This window comes from Prenolepis imparis, unplaced genomic scaffold (assembly GCF_030444845.1).
Source record: "Prenolepis imparis isolate NDT839.2.m4 unplaced genomic scaffold, iyPreImpa1.0 SCAF_1, whole genome shotgun sequence".
NCBI classification, from domain to species: Eukaryota; Metazoa; Arthropoda; class Insecta; order Hymenoptera; family Formicidae; genus Prenolepis; species Prenolepis imparis.
Genome location: NW_028141159.1, coordinates 22,926,157 through 22,946,411, shown reverse-complemented (window position 1 = coordinate 22,946,411; position 20,255 = coordinate 22,926,157). Strand labels below are relative to the sequence as shown.

The 20,255-nt window shown below is 26.2% G+C and overlaps 1 protein-coding gene across 5 annotated transcripts in view; it reads left to right on the top strand.

Moving 5' to 3' along the window:
• Window positions 1-20,255, top strand: part of LOC145936587 (glycogen synthase kinase-3 beta) — a 56,483-nt gene that overhangs the window by 11,238 nt on the left and 24,990 nt on the right. For 2 of the 5 annotated variants that reach the window (XM_083038922.1, XM_083038907.1), the window contains exon 1: window positions 17,438-18,876. The exons of 2 other annotated variants lie outside the window; for them this stretch is intronic. In XM_083038922.1, coding sequence (XP_082895048.1) covers window positions 18,684-18,876 — 193 coding nt within the window. In that variant the 5' untranslated portion in view covers window positions 17,438-18,683. Of the gene's footprint in view, window positions 1-17,436; window positions 18,877-20,255 lie in introns of those variants that run through there. One more of the 5 variants, XM_083038898.1, reaches the window with a different exon arrangement.

The following is a 20,255-nucleotide window of genomic DNA, read 5'->3' as shown; positions in this document are numbered from 1 at the left end:
AGATAAAAAAATATTGGAATTAGTGGGGCAACATATATTGTATCTCAAATATATTGTTATCTCAATGAAATGTATAACATACTTTTATACTTTTTACATGAACAATTTTTTTCTAACGACATTAGCATTGTAAATATTCTTGCTTTGTGAACGCTCTTTAAAAATAACTTTATTACAACACATCATGAAGTCGCATCTGTTAACGCATCATATTTCGTCGTTCACTGCGAAAAAATTGCAGACATTCGTGAATGTTCGAATAATTGATTATTATAATTGTATATTTAATTGCCGTAGCTATCTTCTGACTCGTATTTCTACATAGATTAACTTATGTATTGGTGTATTTATTTTATATATTTTTGCAATTTTTTACAGAAGTACAAAAGAACGTTTTAAGTAAAATATTTTGATTAGAAGAAACGATTTTTATTTATCTTATATTTTCACAAATATAATAAAATATTATTTTTATAATATTTAAAAGCATTTATCAAATTTATTTAAAAATTGCCAAAATTATACACACAAATATATGTTTTAGGTATAGTTTTTTTTATCCTTATATCTTTTTCCAAAACCATTTTAAATTTACATTAGAGATAAATGAATGATTATATATTTAGTGAATGACTTTGCAAATAAGTTTACATAATATAGATGCATATAGGTATAGTGCATAATTTTTTAAAAATATTTATGTAATAACATATAATTTAAATGTAATTAATTTAATGATTAGTTATTTTTGAAAATTTTTAATGAAGTGGAATTTAAAATGTTGATCAATTTCTCGATAGTCTGTCAACGAATATGCATCATTACATTAGTTAAAGAACTATATTCTTCTCTTTAAAAGAGATCAACTTTCTTTTTTTTTCATTCCTTCCTCCCCCCTCTCTCTTTCTTGAAATTTACAGAATATAATACAGAAATTATTATTTATATTTGTGTATACAAGTATTCTGCAATTTTTCGGTTTTAAGATTATTAACGAGATTATTATGCAAACAAGATTACGTATCAGTTCATCCAAATAAAATTTGTACAAAAATAACTTATGTGAATAAATTCTTCATTATACACAAAATAGTCATAAAATGAAGTGTAGTAACAAACGCAACTTTATGCAATCAAAAACCACACCAAAAAGTTATCAGATGGCCACTTCGTAATGGAGAAGTGAAAAAGTTCTTGTAATATCTTTTTCGATTCGGACAATCTTGATGTGCAGATAGGGGTGAATGATTGTGAGATGCATTGATATGCAGTGACGAAAGTTTTACATGCACGATTATTGTTTAATTGCCGCAAAGCAAGTCCATTTCAGTTATAATTTTATCGTGATGTACGTATGTCTGTAGGTTGAATTCTTCTGAAATTTCCGAATAAATCTATATAAATTGATCTAGAATTGATTAATCAAAATAATTTTTTTTAAATAGTTTAAATTAAAATTTAAAAAATTAAAAAATTTTAATATAATTATTCGAGTATTATGAATAATCTCCTTAAATTCATAAAAATCGATGAAACTAGTTAGATGATGTTAAATCTAATATTTCAATTGAAATTAAAATAAAACAGTATTTGAAGAATTATGAGGAACACTCGTTTTTCTACTATTATAATCGAACTCTTTCGACTGATGGCTGATCCTATTTTTTTTTTACAGTTATATTTTGCAGAATTTAGAAATTTAAAGTTTAAAATGTATGTCATATTATAGTTTCACAAATACGTAGGTTCTGGTACTATTATCAGTATGTTTAATTTGATCTTGAATATTTTCAATGCATTTTATTTTAGATTCATGATAAAGATTTTAGCTTTTCCTCTCATTTTATATAAGAATATCTCTCTCTCTCTCTCTCTCTCTCTCTCTCTCTATATATATATATATATATATATATATATATATATATGTATGTATATAAGGAAATATATTATTATAAAACTTGACTGATAGAATTGCATTTTGAAATCATAATTAATCTTTTTTTTTCCATTTAATATCAAAGGAAAGATTAATCAAAATTCTGGTTAATGGGGCTTTTAGCTTTTCCATTACTTCGTATATGACAAAAAAGTTTTAGAAAAATTCAAAACAACGATTATTTAAATCGATGAACACTGATTTTAAATTAATTTTTACTGATCTCTCTTTCGCACACACATACAACAAATTAACATTATTTATAAAAATTTTAAAAATCCACTACTTTTTTCTTATATTACAGCAATATAATCTATAAAATTAATTCTTTCATAGTTCTTTGGAGATATTAACAAATTAGTAAATTCAAGATTAGAGTTTCAATTGCAATTATATCAAAAAAGGAATAACATATTTGTGATTATACATATATGTATTATTTATATATGATTATACATATACATTATAAAAAAAATTATCTTTTCAAAAGAAGGTAAAAAAAGTGACAAGATTAATTTAAGATAAAAATTTATTCCAACAAAATTTACATTAGTGTTATAACTTTCATTATAAAACGCAGTTGAAACGTTATTTTGGTTGTCAAAATAACGTCAATTTTTTTTGCATTAATTCTTTTATTTTCAACTTTAACAAATATACATATATTACACGTTTAGAAATTCTTTATCTGAAAAAATGTACATTTTATAGATTCCACAATCATATTAAAATATTTAAAATATATAATCATATATTTAATTTATACAAATTATTATATGGTGAAAAATTTACACCTCATTGATCAGTCTGATTTTCACATATATTCACATAGTGGATAGAGTCCTGAATCACATTACGGACTTTTCTAGTTCTAAGATATATCACTTAAAAATGTTCTACTTTTTAAGCTTAAAAATAATATAGTTTAAGTGTAATATTTAATATCGATATATAATTTATCAGTTTTATCAGTTTTATAATAACTTATCAGTTTAATAACTTTGACCTCGACATATCATGCTCAAAAATGTTAGTACTTTCAGTGTTACAAATAAATATATAAATTCCATATTAATTTTCAACACTTAATTCGAAACGAAACTTACACGTACACAGTTGAAAAATTTGTGTTAAATTTAACAAATATCACATGTCCCAAACGGTCCACAGAAATTTTTGTGTTAATTTAACATAATACGGATATATTAAATGATGACACGAATACTGTGTTAATATTTTAACATAAAATAAATGCAAACTTCAAGCAAACTTAAAATAAATTTTGTGTTAAATTAACATAGTTTTCATGTAAAAATGAACTAAAAACATTGTTAATTTTACATTTTATCATCCCCACTTATATTATAAAGTAAAATTAACATTTTTTTTCTGTAAATTTTAACAGATAAATCTTGTCACTAATAATATCGAACATATTTATTGTGTAAAATTAAAAGTAAATACACATTGTGTTATTTTTACACTTTTCTTCAGTTATTTTAATAATTTAACATTTGAGTTCAATTAACACAACAGCAATATGTTAATTTAACACGTGAATGTGTTAAATATTTAACACAAAAATTTTAACGGGGACCGTTTTTAACAAGAAAACACAAATTTTCCAACTGTGTAGAGGAAAGCAAAAATTTCTAACTTAAGCGAAAAACGATGTATTTTATTGTTTCACTATACTATATGCAAAGTACATGCGTGGGCGAGAAAGGGGCGGAGTCCTATTCCGAAAAGAATTCTAATCTGACCCAAATCTAGTTTTAATTTAAGAGACTAAAATTAGTTTGGATTAGATTAGCGTTTTTTCGAAAAATTTTTCGGACTAAAAAATGCAGAGAGAAGGACTCTGCTGCTTCTTCGTTTACGCATCTACTTTACAATAAAGTAAAACAATAAAATACAAACTCTTCTTCCATGTTTAAAAACTCGTCGTAGTTGCATGTCAACAGCTGTTTAAGAACAACTGGCAGAAATAAATCTGTTGACGCTATGTGATACAGTCATACTGAAGACAAGAGGTAGGGTACGCAAACAAAACACATCAACAAAGAGACTTAAGTAACACAAGAAAAATAACACAATACGAAGAACAGAATGAAAACGCAATAGTATACTTTAAAGTGTCGTATCTCTCAGAAACTAGAAGAGTCCGCAACGTGATTCAAAGTGTGATTCAGATCTCTATCCTTTATAATATATGTATATGTGAAAATTAAAGTGATAAGTGATAATTACCTTTATAAATATATATATATACTATATTCATTCTCATAATATAATATTTATTCTCATAATTTGGCGCAATTTTCAATGTCATTATTTGTAGGAAATCAATTAAAAGCAATAAAATATACATTAAAACAACACTGCTTCAAATGAAAACTTTTTAAACAGCTGCGAGGGATTTTTAAAATCTTTTTTTAAAAAGATAATTTTTAAATAAACTTGATAAAATACAGTAAAAATATACGCTGTCGGGTAAAATCAATAGAATATATTGCAATAAATAAAGAATTCTTTGACAAAATCTATAACGAAACATATTTGACAATGTTATATATATAGTTATATACATATATAAAATAATATTTATATACAGAATAATTTATATAATATTTAGTTTGTGTGTGTGATGGTCGGTGAAAATAATGAGATCATGTTTTCATCAAAGGATGAACTAATGGCGATGACAATAAAGGACATTCGACGTGATTATTCATAAAAAATAATAAAGCGTCCCGTGAATTCGAGAACCACACAAATACTATTACTTTACAAACAACAGCGAATTTTTCTTACTCTATCTCTCTATTCTTTTCTTTCGCAAGAAAGAACTCATTTATTGACTAACATTCATCTAATTCATCTTAATTCTTCTAAAATCGATAGAAACACGAAGTAATAAGTTTTAACGAGGTTTAGATAGATTGAAAGTAAGCTAATGAAGTTTTCGCTCTGATTATACAAATAATAACCAATCACTTTCAATTGTGCTGCTCAACAATTGTATAACTGTTATACTGACAACACATTATATTAATGAAATATACGTAAAATGTAACAAAAAACATAAGAAATTAACTGCATACTTTGTTGCATTTCTAATGCATTGCCACATTAATGCAAAAAAAATAGTTAATAAAATTAATTCTTAAATTACTTATAGTGTATTAGACAAAGATTGAAAGTTTCCTAACTGAGAAAGTATATAGTACTGCATCTAAAAATGACGACAAATGCTTAAATTGCATGGTCACTCTTGCGCGTCATATCATGATATCACACAAATAATTTTAATAACAATATAGGCTACCGAACAAGATCGTAAAAACAAACTTTTTTTTACACATAAACACATTTATAAATACAGATACAATAGAACAGAAGAAATAAATTCAATACAATATTTCATTATTTAATAAAATTAATGTTCCATCTATTTTGGAAAGAGAATAAATGTTGATTTAAAATGAATAATGCAACAATATTGAAGAAATAAAATAAATGTCAATAACATCGAATATACCAGTGATAAAACTCGGTAATGAATTTTAGTAAAATGAGTAACGCGTTCAGTCATAACGATAAATTTATAATTTACTATCGAACTATATATTATATTATGAAATGTTGACCATTAACGATAGATGGCGCGATAAACTTATTATCTTCACATCTATATAATTTTTCAAAGATACCTTCATTAGCAACATATTCAAGCATCATAATTAAGAATAATGTGTTCAATAATATATTACAACATTCACTCATTAATATTCCATTTTTTTTAACAAAAATTTGATAAAATAAATTTTTATAAAATAAATTTCTTTTTTTTATATTGTATTTTTTATATTATATATATATATATATGTATACAATATTTTTTAAATATATATTTATTTCAGTAATTTCTAATTTAAAGTATTATTTTATGATTAATAATATCATTGAAAGATCTGTGTGAGCAACAATTCTATGATCTTATTAATTTTTAATTAAAGTATTAATAAGAGTATTAAACTAAATTTGCTAAAAAATATCTCTAATTATCTAAGAAGAGAGAGATATAATTAAAAAGGAAATTTTGTGAAAATTAAGTCAAATCAAATCATTTTATTACGACATAGAATTTCACAACTTTACTTCTTATCAGATGCGATAAACTTTATCAAATTTTCGTGAAGTTTAATCTCAATGTAAGAAAGTAGAGGAATGATTTCATTCAATTTATATTTATGTATTATGTAAGTTTTATTTTGTGTATACATTTTATTACACTTTATAGCCCTTATATGTTGTGAAATTTAAGAGGTATGTTGTCAAAAGATGATGTGTCAGAGTTTAATGAATATTAAAATATTTATGAAGCTTCGTCATGCCATATGTAGATTACACTAATTTACTTGCACATCGTAAGCAGCGTGAGCTTATAACACGTGCTAATAGATGACTCGCGTGTCATGTTAACGTTATTAAAACTCTCCTGGATTGATGGATAACTCGAAGGTAGAACGATAGCTTAAATATTTGTATTTGTGTATAAATTCGATCCGAACCGATTCACTCCATATACTGAAAAAATTAAATTAATTACCGAACCTAAAACGCAAAACGAAGGCAAATATAACAGGAAATTCTGATTCTGAAACAGATAATGATCGTATCTATAGTTCAGAAAATATTTTATTTTAGTCTAAGTCGATTAAAAATGATTTTTTTTACAAGATCTCTGGATTAATTAATTCTAAATTTTTCTTCTTTCAAAAAAGGAGGAAAAGTTAAAATTCCCAAACTCAAATGAACAAAACAAGTTTTTCTTTAACATGGTGATATTTACAATAAATGATTGCAGTTAACAACTTTGTTCTTGAATAAAGCACAAGCAACGTGTTGATAATATAGGAATTGTTTTATCCTGAAACTTTAATCTTTTATAAATGTGTTATAGTAAAAAAGCTTTCATATTATCTTCGCTAACAAGAATTTTGAGAAATAATTGATTTAATAGTTTGTTAAATTTAATAATGTCAATTTGGCACCTTTCGCTCGATAAATGCGCGCTGTGCACAACTTTAGAATATTTATTTAGAGAACTAATCTATAAATATTACCTCTGCAATTTGCCAATGTAAACACAATTTTCAATACGATTTGCATTTTCGTTATTTTCTACAATTTGCCATTTTGCGTTAGTAAATAATTTTGTTTCCCATTTGTTCAAACACATTTGATTCAATTTTCTATGTCTGTAAGATATATAAATATTTTGCGATACATTTTTTCTTTATTACATTTAACAATAAAGTACAAAAAAATAGAACGTCAACAAAAATAATTTTAAAAAATCAGTATTATTTCTTTTTAAAGAGAAAGAAAATGAGAGAAAGAAAGAGAAAGAAAAAGAGAAAAGAATGTTTTTCGAAAGTTTGGACTTCTTTATTTAACTGATTTTCCATTAGAAAAGTTAAACTCTTTTATTGATTCAAATACACATTACATTTCTATGTGTTGTCTTATTTTTGCGCAATTATAAGAGTGTTATTATTAAAAATATTATTTAACGACATTCAAAAATTCAAAAAATAATTTTTTTTTAATTTAATTCAAGATACGATTTAAAGAAAAATGTGAACTTATAATAATAAATATTTAACCAAAAGCTTCTTTAGATCTCTCTAAGATCATACATATGCAGCAGAGTCTTATTTTCGCGCAATTATAAGAGTGTTATTATTAAAAATATTATTTAACGACATTCAAAAATTCAAAAAATAATTTTTTTTAATTTAATTCAAGATACGATTTTTTAAAAAAATGTGAACTTAATAATAAATATTTAACCAAAAGCTTCTTTAGATCTCTCTAAGATCATACATATGCAGCAGTCTTATTTTCGCGCAATTATAAGAGTGTTATTATTAAAAATATTATTTAACGACATTCAAAAATTCAAGAAAAATTTTTTAAAATTTAATTCAAGATACGATTTTTTTAAAAAATATGAACTTAATAATAAATATTTAACCAAAAGCTTCTTTAGATCTCTCTAAGATCATACATATGCAGCAGTCTTATTTTCGCGCAATTATAAGAGTGTTATTATTAAAAATATTATTTAACGACATTCAAAAATTCAAGAAAAATTTTTTAAAATTTAATTCAAGATACGATTTTTTAAAAAAATGTGAACTTAATAATAAATATTTAAGCAAAAGCTTCTTTAGATCTCTCTAAGATCATACATATGCAGCAGTCTTATTTTCGCGCAATTATAAGAGTGTTATTATTAAAAATATTATTTAACGACATTCAAAAATTCAAGAAAAATTTTTTAAAATTTAATTCAAGATACGATTTTTTAAAAAAATGTGAACTTAATAATAAATATTTAAGCAAAAGCTTCTTTAGATCTCTCTAAGATCATACATATGCAGCAGTCTTATTTTCGCGCAATTATAAGAGTGTTATTATTAAAAATATTATTTAACGACATTTAAAAATTCAAGAAATAATTTTTTTTTATTTAATTCAAGATACGATTTAAAGAAAAATGTGAACTTAATAATAATAAATATTTAACCAAAAGCTTCTTTAGATCTCTCTAAGATTACATATGCAGCAGTGTAGACTTATATATAACGACACTATATGTATATTAATATTATTTATATGTTGTATAAATTTGTATCGAAAGAATATCGAGTTTTCAGTCGCGAGAAAGTAATGTTTTGCAAGAAACTTGCACTATATATATACATACATATCGCTACCACAGCGAAACAACTGACCTGTTCTATTAATAGTTATGGCGTTATCGGCATTTTTGCTTGACAGAGAGTGCGCTTGGAAGAAAAATAATGAATTATAACACACCATTCCTCGACCCGATTAACGTTTTGAATGCACTCAAATAAAGCCTTCAATATTAAAAGAATATTTTTCCGTAACAACTAATTGTACGAATGTATTATATATATTTACATACACTTTAAGATCGATTTTACCGCATTATTTACATAATTATGGGCGGGTTAAACAGTGCTTATGAATTTAAAAAAAATTACTAAAGCTTTATAACATCGCGAAGCGTATCGTTTATGCACGAGAAAATTCCCTTTTTTCTTATTTCAATCGTAATCCACTGTGTAATGTATATGTAAATGTACGTAACATATAAATTTTCTCAGTCTTTAGATAAAAATTATTATGAACTCTTATATTTTGTACGATACAGAAGAGGCAATTTTTTTTTTTTTTTGCAACGATATATTTAGGATATATCTGATATATTTGATTGATTTTTTCGAATGCGTCGCATATACTTTGTCATCTTTAATCTTTCTTTGGATACCGTTATACAATTACATCGAGATTTATAACTTTCTGATAAAAGAGTCATCTTTTTGCTGTAATAACGCCAGATTAGAATTATTGGCGAGTAATCCAGACAATCGCATCATAACGACGTATCATCTGACGTTCTTTGTGGCGACACGTGCCAATATTACTCGCAACTATGACGACATTAAACGTTTGCCTTGCTTTTCTGCCAAGATTAAAGGTTGTTGGAAATTGAAGAAAAATATAGAAATCCAAGAAACTTGAGAAAATAAAAAAAATAAGAAATTGAAATTCTCTCTAAAAACAATGAGAGATGCTGATAAGTTAAAGAGATAGTGAGATAACGGCGATAATTTGAGATAATTATAATGAGGAAATAAAATAAGTAAATTGAATTCGTCAATTATTTCTTGCAAAATTATTACTTTTCTTTATCGTTTTTAAATATAAAATAATAAAAGAGAGAGAAAGAGAAAGAAGAATAATATAAAATATATAAAATAATATAAATATATATTATTAAAAAATATATATTATTATAATTATAAATATTATATAAAATAATATAAAATAAATATTATATAAAATATTTTGAATCAATCGTACTTTCTCTGCTCTGCGGATTTTTTGGCTCGCCATTTTTAAATCAATCTTTTATATAAATGTCAAGGCACGAGTTAATTTTGCGTTATAAGCGATTGCAAATAAAGCTTTTTTGAAAATTTGAAACTATTAACAAAAATTATAAAATTTTTTCAGATGACATCAAATAATCTATATTTGATAAAATCTAAAATCTGAATTTAAAATTTAGTTTACTGAGTAACCTATAATTAATAATTGCAGATATATAATTTAGTATACGTCTATAATGTTTCAGCACAAAGCGTCATAGTGTTTGCCCTGATTTTTCCTCTTTTAATCACCTCGAAGACGTATCAGATGATAAAATTACGATAACAGATATGAACACAGAGCGCCGGTTTAACTATCGCAGTGACATACTTTAATAAACAGATCGTTATCAATGTGCGTAATTTGCTATGTAAATAAACATTTTCTAAATAAGCTCTTCTCACAATTTACAATGTTATACTTCTATCTTCTATATTTAAACTCAATTTTTTTTCTTTAATTTTATTTTCTGAAATAACAATAACATAAGTGCTTTAACATAAAATAATATATTTTAACGACAAACCTTTATTTGATTGTTACCGCAATATTTCAAACACTCATACGAAAAATTTATTCATTTTACTTTTAATAACGGAGCACTGCCACTGATTTACGTTTACCGTACAAAGGTTAAACGTTAAAAACTTGTGTTTGCGCGCAACTAGATTGAACATTTTTATCTTTCCGCGCTCGAAAAAATTTCACATTAACCATATAACCGATGCATAAACGCGAGAAATAACATTTTCAGTCAACGCTAATCATCAACTTGGCAGAAATAGAGATGCAAATAGTAACCGGTAAAAATTCCGCGGAGTTACGCGAGAAAACCTACTCACTTGTCTGCGGCTAATTTCTCATACAATTGGTTTTCGAGACAGTGTTTTTCAACTCTCGGAATACGCACAAAGGGAATTACGAATGAATACACATTTGTGAGAGAAAATGGCGCAAAAAAATGAATCGGCATAATTTTATAAAACTTTTGTATGAAATTTTTTTACATTTATTTCCAATTTTATTTCTATATATTTTTGTTACTGTAATAATTTTATATTAATTTTTATTTTTATATTAATAATAGTTATGTAGAATTATGCACTATTTAATAAATAGTTAATTATTTCAGATTTTAGATTTTATCAAATATAGATTATTTGATGTCATCTGAAAAAAATTTTTTTAATTTTTTGTTAATTTTAAAGTTTATTTTCAAAAAAATCTTTATTTATTTGCAATCGTTTATAACGCAAAATTAATTCGTGCCTCGACATTTATATAAAAGATTGATTTAAAAATGGCGAGCCAAAATATCCGCAGAGCAGAAAAAGTATGATTGATTCGAAATATTTTATATAATATACTTATAATTTTAATAATATAAATTTTTTAAATACATAATTATTGATTAATATACAAAATTTAAGCAATTTAATTAATGTTTTCAGATAATCATCTGTGATTTTATAATAAGTAATAAAAAATAAATTGTCTACTTTTATCAGTAACGAAGTATTATAAAGTCAGTCAGAGTATTTAATTTAAAATTTTTATTATATTTGCCAATAAAATAATATTAATTAAATTTGATTATACATAAACATATAAATGTCAGAATAATTAACTTTTGTAAAATAAATTACTTTAATGTATTTTGGTTTTATATACACACAGTTGAAAAATTTGTGTTAAATTTAACAAATATCACATGTCCCAAACGGTCCACAGAAATTTTTGTGTTAATTTAACATAATACGGATATGTTAAATGATGACTGTGTTAATATTTTAACATAAAATAAATGCAAACTTCAAGTAAACTTAAAATAAATTTTGTGTTAAATTAACATAGTTTTAATATAAAAATTAACTAAAAAAATTTTTAATTTTACATTTTATCATCCCCACTTATATTATAAAGTAAAATTAACATTTTTTTTCTGTAAATTTTAACAGATAAATCTTGTCACTAATAATATCGAACATATTTATTGTGTAAAATTAAAAGTAAATACACATTGTGTTATTTTTACACTTTTTTCAGTTATTTTAATAATTTAACATTTGAGTTCAATTAACACAACAGCAATATGTTAATTTAACACATGAATGTGTTAAATATTTAACACAAAAATAACGGGGACCGTTTTTAACAAGAAAACACAAATTTTCCAACTGTGCGCACACACATATTAATTATTTTTAATATATATTTACTTTCCTGGAATGTGCGCAAATACATTTGCCACATTTTGTGCTGCTTACGTAATATAAAGCAGTATTGTATTTTGAAAAGAGTATAACTAAATATATTGCTGATTTCTGCGATCGCAGTCGTGCATACATATACATATGTGAACGAAAAATTACCGATACCACGTGTCGCTCTATATCTTACATTAAAATCACTTCGTCGTTGAATATTGCAATTTAAAGAAAAAATGTGTAATCGTCAAACTCTTATGACGTAAAATCATGACGCAAAATGTCTCGCAATTTCCTTTCGACCATAATATTATCTAGAAATAATTATCAATAATGTCCCAAGGCAACAATGTCTTACATTATCGACAATCAATATTAAATTAAATCAGCCGAAAAAAATTAAAAAATTACTATTAAATATAAATTGTGCGTTTTATCTTATTTTAAGTCCAGTTTACTGTAACAGACTGCTTGGGGCAGCGTTATAAAAAATCGTAGGCAAGGGAGAATGAAGATTTTCTCGATGAAAAGAGAACTCTAGGCCGAAGGATGCCGCGTCCTTTTAATCTCCGTTGCAAGATACGCGTTTAATAATAACCTCTGTTATTCATGGGGGGAAAGGGGGGAAGGGGGGCACCGCAATGTATTTGTGTGCAATCGATAACTCACGTCGCGTCAAAGTCAAGATTGCTAAACCATATATCCTGTATACATATATGCGCAGTTCTCTCTCTGACGCGCTTCCTTTATAATATCTTTATAATTAATCACGCATCTAATTATATATCTCTTATTCAGAACTTTCGAGCGTACGATAGAATAAAAGAAACGAGAAAAAATGAAATTTTAATTTAATATATTTAATAGAGAAAATTTAATAATAAAGAAATTTATATTAATTTATTAATATTGTGCTTAAATTGTCAAGATGTTAAAATCGATGAAGAGGAAAAGAGAATTTCGCGGAAAAAGATTTATACATCTGTCTTTGCCTCTCCGACGAGGCTTAATCGACAGATAATCGATCTGGCATCTATTAGTCATAACTAATTTGCACAGTTGATTTGCGATATAAATAGATCGCAACGCGTTTGTCACCGATTATTCTCGTTACTTCTCGATACACCGGCATCAAAGACAGGGATCTGACGCAAGAAGAACCCAACTTGTTCGTTTTTCTTCGTTTTTTTTATTTGTATTTCTTATAAGAACTATTTTCCCAACGAATGAACATAGAGACGTAGACGTGTAGAATTATTCAGTTAACATTTACTCGAAAAATTATCGACGTTCTCAACATTTTTGTTCAGTAGAGATCGGTTTGCGATCGACTGAAAAATTCACGATAGCGCAGGAATTTCGGAATATTTTTACATTCTCCATAAACGTACGTTTGACAAACAAAGCGACCGATATCTTAAGACAATCGCTCGTGAGTTCGTTCACACTATATACTAATTTAGAATTCGGAATAATATCGTCATAGTGCGGAGGATGCAAGTCGCTAAGATCGAGTTGGCCGACTTCCAAGTCTCCTTTGAAAAGAGATACAGACGAGACGAGAAGACAAAAGACTTTAAAGACTGTCTGCGGTACAATTAATCAACAGTCAGAATCTGCATTTAATCTGTTTTTTTTTTTTTAAATTTATTTAGAACAATTTTTTATCGGCCTTATTTTATTTCAAATTTATGTTGAATGTGTTATTGCACGTGGTGTCATTCCTTATTTAAATAATGCGAATTAAAAGTCATTTAATATATAAATTATTTAATTTATAAATTGTATTTTGAAATTCGAAAAATAAATTTAAAATTCGAATTTGTTTTTGCATTTAAAAATATGAAATTTACAAGATTTGTATATGAATTATATATGAATAATATAAATTTATTATTTACAATATAAATTATAGTTTTAATCCCTTTTTAAATTTATTTAGAAAGATTTTTTATCGGCCTTATTTTATTTCAAATTTGTATTGAATGTGTTATTGCACGTGGTGGTGTCATTCATTATTTAAATAATGCGAATTAAAAGTCATTTAATGTATAAATTATTTAATTTATAAATTGTATTTTGAAATTCGAAAAATAAATTTAAAATTCGAATTTGTTTTTGCATTTAAAAATATGAAATTTACAAGAAGATTTATATATGAATAATATAAATTTATTATTTACAATCTAAATAATAGTTTTGATCCTTTTTTTAAATTTACTTAGAAAGATTTTTATCGGATTTATTTTACTTCGAATTTATGTGTTGACTATATTATTATATGTTGTGATATGTGGTATTATCCATTATTTAAATAATGTGAGTTAAAAATTGTTTAATACGGATTATAAATTTTGAAATTCTAATTCAAAAATTTATTTTTGCATTTAAAAATACGAAATTTAGAAGATTTATATGTGACAAAATTTATTTACACAGTATAATTTTAATTGCTTATTAATTTAATTTATTATTAATGAATTATTACAACGAGACATTTAAGTATCTTACACACGGCTTACTATACGTATATATTTTCCTTCGTCTCTGCTCCACATTCTCCTTATTATCATATCTATTCTTCGAAGGCGCGTGCACGCATGCGCGTCTGCTCTTCACGTGTGCTGCGTATTTGTGTATTGTAATAATAATATTTTCTTATGGCGGCTAAATATAGCAAATATACTCTCTAATCTTCGTTCAAACATGTGATATCGGCGCACTTGTTTTGCAGGAATGCGAGAAGTGACCATCCGATTTCTCATATCGTTTATAGTTTATATATGTATATATTATCTTCACTTTCTTTTCTTTTTTACGGTTTTTTGAGAAATTTTCTCTTAGCAAAAGGAAATTTGAAACGTTAATTATAAATATTGAAAAAAATCGACATTTAAAAATACTTTTACAATTTCGATAAAATAAAACTTTTTTATAAATAAAATTTTCCAATAAAAATAATTTTATTGAAACTAAAATTCTATTATTTATTTTTTTTTAATTCAGCTTTTTTAATACTTTTATTTTTACATCTAAAAACATATAAAAATATTAGTAGCTTGTTTATACAAGCATATAATCAGACTGGTATTTTTTTAAAAAACCAAAATAAAGTTTAATATTTCAGAAGAATATCACAGATGAATAAAAGTAGAAATTTATTTACAATGTATATATAAGTTCAGCAGAAAAAAACATGAATTTATCTACATATTTTTTATACCGAAATTATATATACCTATATACATATATATTTATATATTTAAAAGATTACTCATCGGATTTAAAATAAGTTAAAAATAAATATACTTACTTTTAAATGTACAAACTTATTAATATGCATTCTTATTATGATAAAAAATATATATATACTATGGATGGGAATTATTATTGCAGTAGACGTCATCGACATTATTATCATAATCCGACTATTTTTATTAATAAATACAGACATACAAAGAAACATAGTATAGGAATATTGTAATTACGTCAATTCATCAGCTGCGACCTCAAATAATTTGCGGATGAAACTTCTACTTTTTCCGGTCTAATAAACATCATAAAACAATGTTATAAATTTTCTCGCATTTCTACGTCGTAGAGGTATCTTTAAAAGAATGCGTAAAAGTAAAATATTATATATTTCGACAAATTATCATGTTTACATTATTATGAAGAAAGAATACTAAGGAAATCAGTCTTTCCTGTATCTCTGCGAAATAACTTCTGCGAAAGAAGAAAATTAAGGATATCATGTTTTTATCAGATAATTTAATCTGAACAATTTTGAATAATTTTATCATATAACAACGATAATAACAGGAAACATTTAAAAAGAGATTTTAAGATACAATATACATATATAATTAAATATTACACACAAACGTTAGCGTGAACTAACAATCACATTAATACATTTAATGTAGAATAGGAATTAATTCGTTTCTGTAAATCCGATTTTGCGATTTAAGATATAGGAAGATTCTATCGAAGGAAGTTTATTCGTTGTTTGATAGAAATCGATTCTAACCTAATGTATGTATCTCTTTATCTACCGCGGTACCGTTTCTCAAGCTGTTTGCTTTATTTAATCTTATCGATAATTAAATCGGTAACACGAATTCGTGGGACGGATGAAAGTCGAGCCTAACAACTCGAACGCGATCGGACGCGATTATTCACTTTCACGACTAGACGTTTGCTCTTCCGGCCATCTCTCTTCTCCGACACCTATCGATATATACAGGGTCGAACTCCAATTCTCACATTTTAATTAGGAATTCAAATTCACATTGTCTGCAGAAAATTTCATAAAAATCTTTATTCAATCCTAAGATTTTTTAAAAATTGATTTAATTTTAATTTAACTCGCATTTGTTTAGCTAAAAAGATATCATTATATTTGAACAGAAGGGTAAAAGAAAATTATATAGTAGGTTAAGAATTCAAACATGCAATTAATAATTATTATTGCATAATATATATTTTTTTATGGATAATAAAATTTTCCAATAGAAATAATTTTATTAAATCTTAAATTTAATATTTTTTAATTCTTTAAAATTGATTTATACTTTTAATTTTATTTAGATTTTATTTATATTTTAATTTTATTTAGATTTTAATATTCTTCAATTCTTTAAAATTGATTTATAATTTTAATTTAACTCGCATTTGTTTAGGTATAATGATTTATTTAATATAATATGTTATAATATCTTATTCTCGATTAATATTTTTTGACAGAAATCAGCTGATAACTGTCAAAAATATTAATCGAGTTTAAAGTATTATAAAATTATTTCAAACATATTATTATTTTAATTTTTATAACATACCTATTATTATTTTAAAAATTAATTAACAAAGTAACGCTTAATCAGCTGATTTCTGTCAAAAAATATTAATAAAGCGAAAATTTGCTAATTAAATTTTAAAAAAGAGAATCTTAAGAAAGTGAAGAATCGCGTAATGAGAAATAGGAAACTTTGCAAAATATGAAAAACTTCTGTATTTACATCGCCCATACTATGTATTGCCAAGGTCATCTTTTTTTATATATTCCATATAATTATAAAAAATATTATTAAATAAATCTCATTCTATCGAGATACATTGGACGGTAATTATTCTACGGGATTATAATTATGTATATAAGCAGAAATATCAAGTCGAGAGGTTGATCCGGTGCCTCCTTCTGCACTCCCACCCTCAGCGCCTATCCTAACATAAGTGACTGACGGCTCGATCAGCGGCGCGCTCGGCCTTAGTCGCGTGTTGTCGTTAGTCCGTCGCGAATCAACGCAGCTGTTGCACGTGGAAGTGTTGGAAGCGAGTCTCGGATGGTCACCCGATTCGGCGGTGTGTCTGTCCCGTATTCGTGAATGCGCCGATGCCGATGCGTATCGCTTCCTCGCTTACGTGATCCGCATTGCTGATTAAGCCGTTCAAAAGTTACACGGTTGCATAATGTAAGCCCGATATAGACGAGTGTACGCTTTTTAAGAGTGAACGAAGGCAAAGTGACGAGCGTCAAACAACCGCTTGGAATTGATGGATGAGCCTTCGAACGAGTGCAAATCGGCGAATCGATCTCTTTTTTGAGGGGAAAAAAAAACATGTGAAAATGTTGTGAGTGCGAAGATTAAATGACGATAGTATTCGAAGCTATCAGTTATGAGAAAGTTCAATATTTTTGCATCTTATAGGGAAATAATAGATAAATTAATTTCGAATGAGGATAAGTTTCTATGATGGGACAGAAATACAGCACAAATGTTTATTGATTGTATATGCAGAAAATCGGAATAATCTCTGTAAAATTTTGAGAGAAGTGCAAACAATTCGTGAATATTCGTTCCAAAAGTGTTACAATATCTATTTCGAGTAATCATCGATAAAAACTGCGAGCTTATCTCGAAAACGGATGTTGATGCAATTTAAATTAGATACAAGAACAAGTTTAGGAAAAGAGGTATAAATCACAAATATTTAAGGGCGAGATTTATTCGGAAAATCCGTAGCTAGTGTCTAAAATATACATTCTATAGAAAATCTAGAAGATATAAAAATAATTATTTTTAAATAATTAATTATATTCCCCGAGTGAAGATGAACGTGATCTCATGAACAGAAATATAACGAACATTCAGTAATAAAGACACAATTCCTCTATATCTGTGATTAGAAACAAACATATACTAAAGAGAAACCTAAATAAGGACTTTAAAATAATAATAAAAATAATAAAATTAAAATAATTAAAAATAAATTAAAATAATAAGAAAATAAAAAACTTAATGCACACAAATCTCTGTGAAAAAATAATAGAAACTATCTGTGATGTAATGGTGATGAAAAACTAGTCGGGATCTAGTCTCACATCTTTGAAAATTGAGTGACTTTTATCTCTCTCGTTTCGGGACACATGAAAAGAAGGACGGAAAAGAAGAAATCGTGATATATGTAAAGTATCTCGGTGATCGGTCGATTTTCTAATCTGAATCATGGCGCCAGCGAACAATCTCGACTGGTCAGAGCCTTGTCAACAGTGGCGATACCCGAAATTCTTTTCGACAACGGCAGGTCAGAAAAGCGAGCGTCCCAAAAGTGCCGTGGAGCTGACGATGAGTGGCAAAGAGGCAAATACCGCATATAAAAAATTCTGCAAGTTTCTGCGTCGACTAAGCAACAAAAAACGTAAGTCCGTCGAGCAGTCGACGTATGACTTTGAATGTTTCTCGCACCCTGTTATAAACTTTACAATATTATTATACTGAATCACTCTCTTTACAAAGTATTTTTAGATATTACGAGGGATTTCTTATTTAATAGAACCACAAATTTAAGAATTAAATTAAAACTTAAGTCAAATTTAAATTCTAAATTTTATTTTAATCATATAAAATATAATTTATTATTCTATATAAATAAATCTCTAGATCCTAAAATTCAATAGAACCAAGAACTAAATTAGAAACTTTTTTAACTTTATTGGTTTAAATTCTAAATTTTATTTTAATCATATAAAATAATTTATTTTAATAAATAAATTCCTAGATCCTCAAATTCAATAGAACCAAATTAAAAACTTTTTTAACTTTGATGTAAAAAACTTTGTTTTAATCATAAAAATATAATTTATTATTCTGAATTTATGAAACTTATTAAATAATTAATTTCAATAATTAAAGAAATGACTGATTTGACAATTTTTATTTTATGTGTGTTTCTACTAAATTTTACAATAAATATCTATATTAGTATGCTTTATATTAATATAATTTAGTTTCTATAGAAATTTTTTTAAAATTTTTGAATAATATACATAGTTTGTTTGAATTTTCTACAACTTGGTTTTCATGTAATTAGGCTTCTTTAATATCGAATAAATTAAATTAATTAATTAATTTTTCGTTTTATTATACTTTTAAAATTTCTTTATTATATTATATTATTATATTATTATATATTATATATAAATCTTCCTTGACATGATTCTGAGACAGCCTGCAACCCCCTCACTTTATATCAAAAGGAAATCAATATTATCTTCTTCTTGTCGTGGCAAAGAAAAAAAAAAAAAGATTCGCTGCTCATTGGCGCGTCATACGGTTTCTAGGGCAATTTCTCGCCGATGTGATTTCCGTTCGAGTGATCGATCGATCCTCCACGATGACGTATTAATAATGTCGTCAACGTGTACGGTTCTTTGTACATCGAGAGCGCGTGATCCTCTGACATTTACGCCTTCTGCTCTCGCTCTGGTACTGTATTTATTCTTGCTCGCACCTATCGTGTCGCCGTGGTTTTTCTATCTATTCGGCAGAGTGAAGGAAACACGAGAAAGAGAGAAACGGAGGGAAAATCGATGGGTATCTGTTACCCTCGATACTGTTTCCCGCGAGATCGCGCCGAGGGAGGCTCTTTTCGTTACGGTAACACAACGATAAATGTTAGTTGTAAAACCTTAAGTAAATGTCCAGTGATTCCTCTCGTGCCTATACAACAATAAAATAAATCTCCGAGGTATATTGTACATAATCAATTTTTTTTCAATTATTTTATTAGACCGGTGA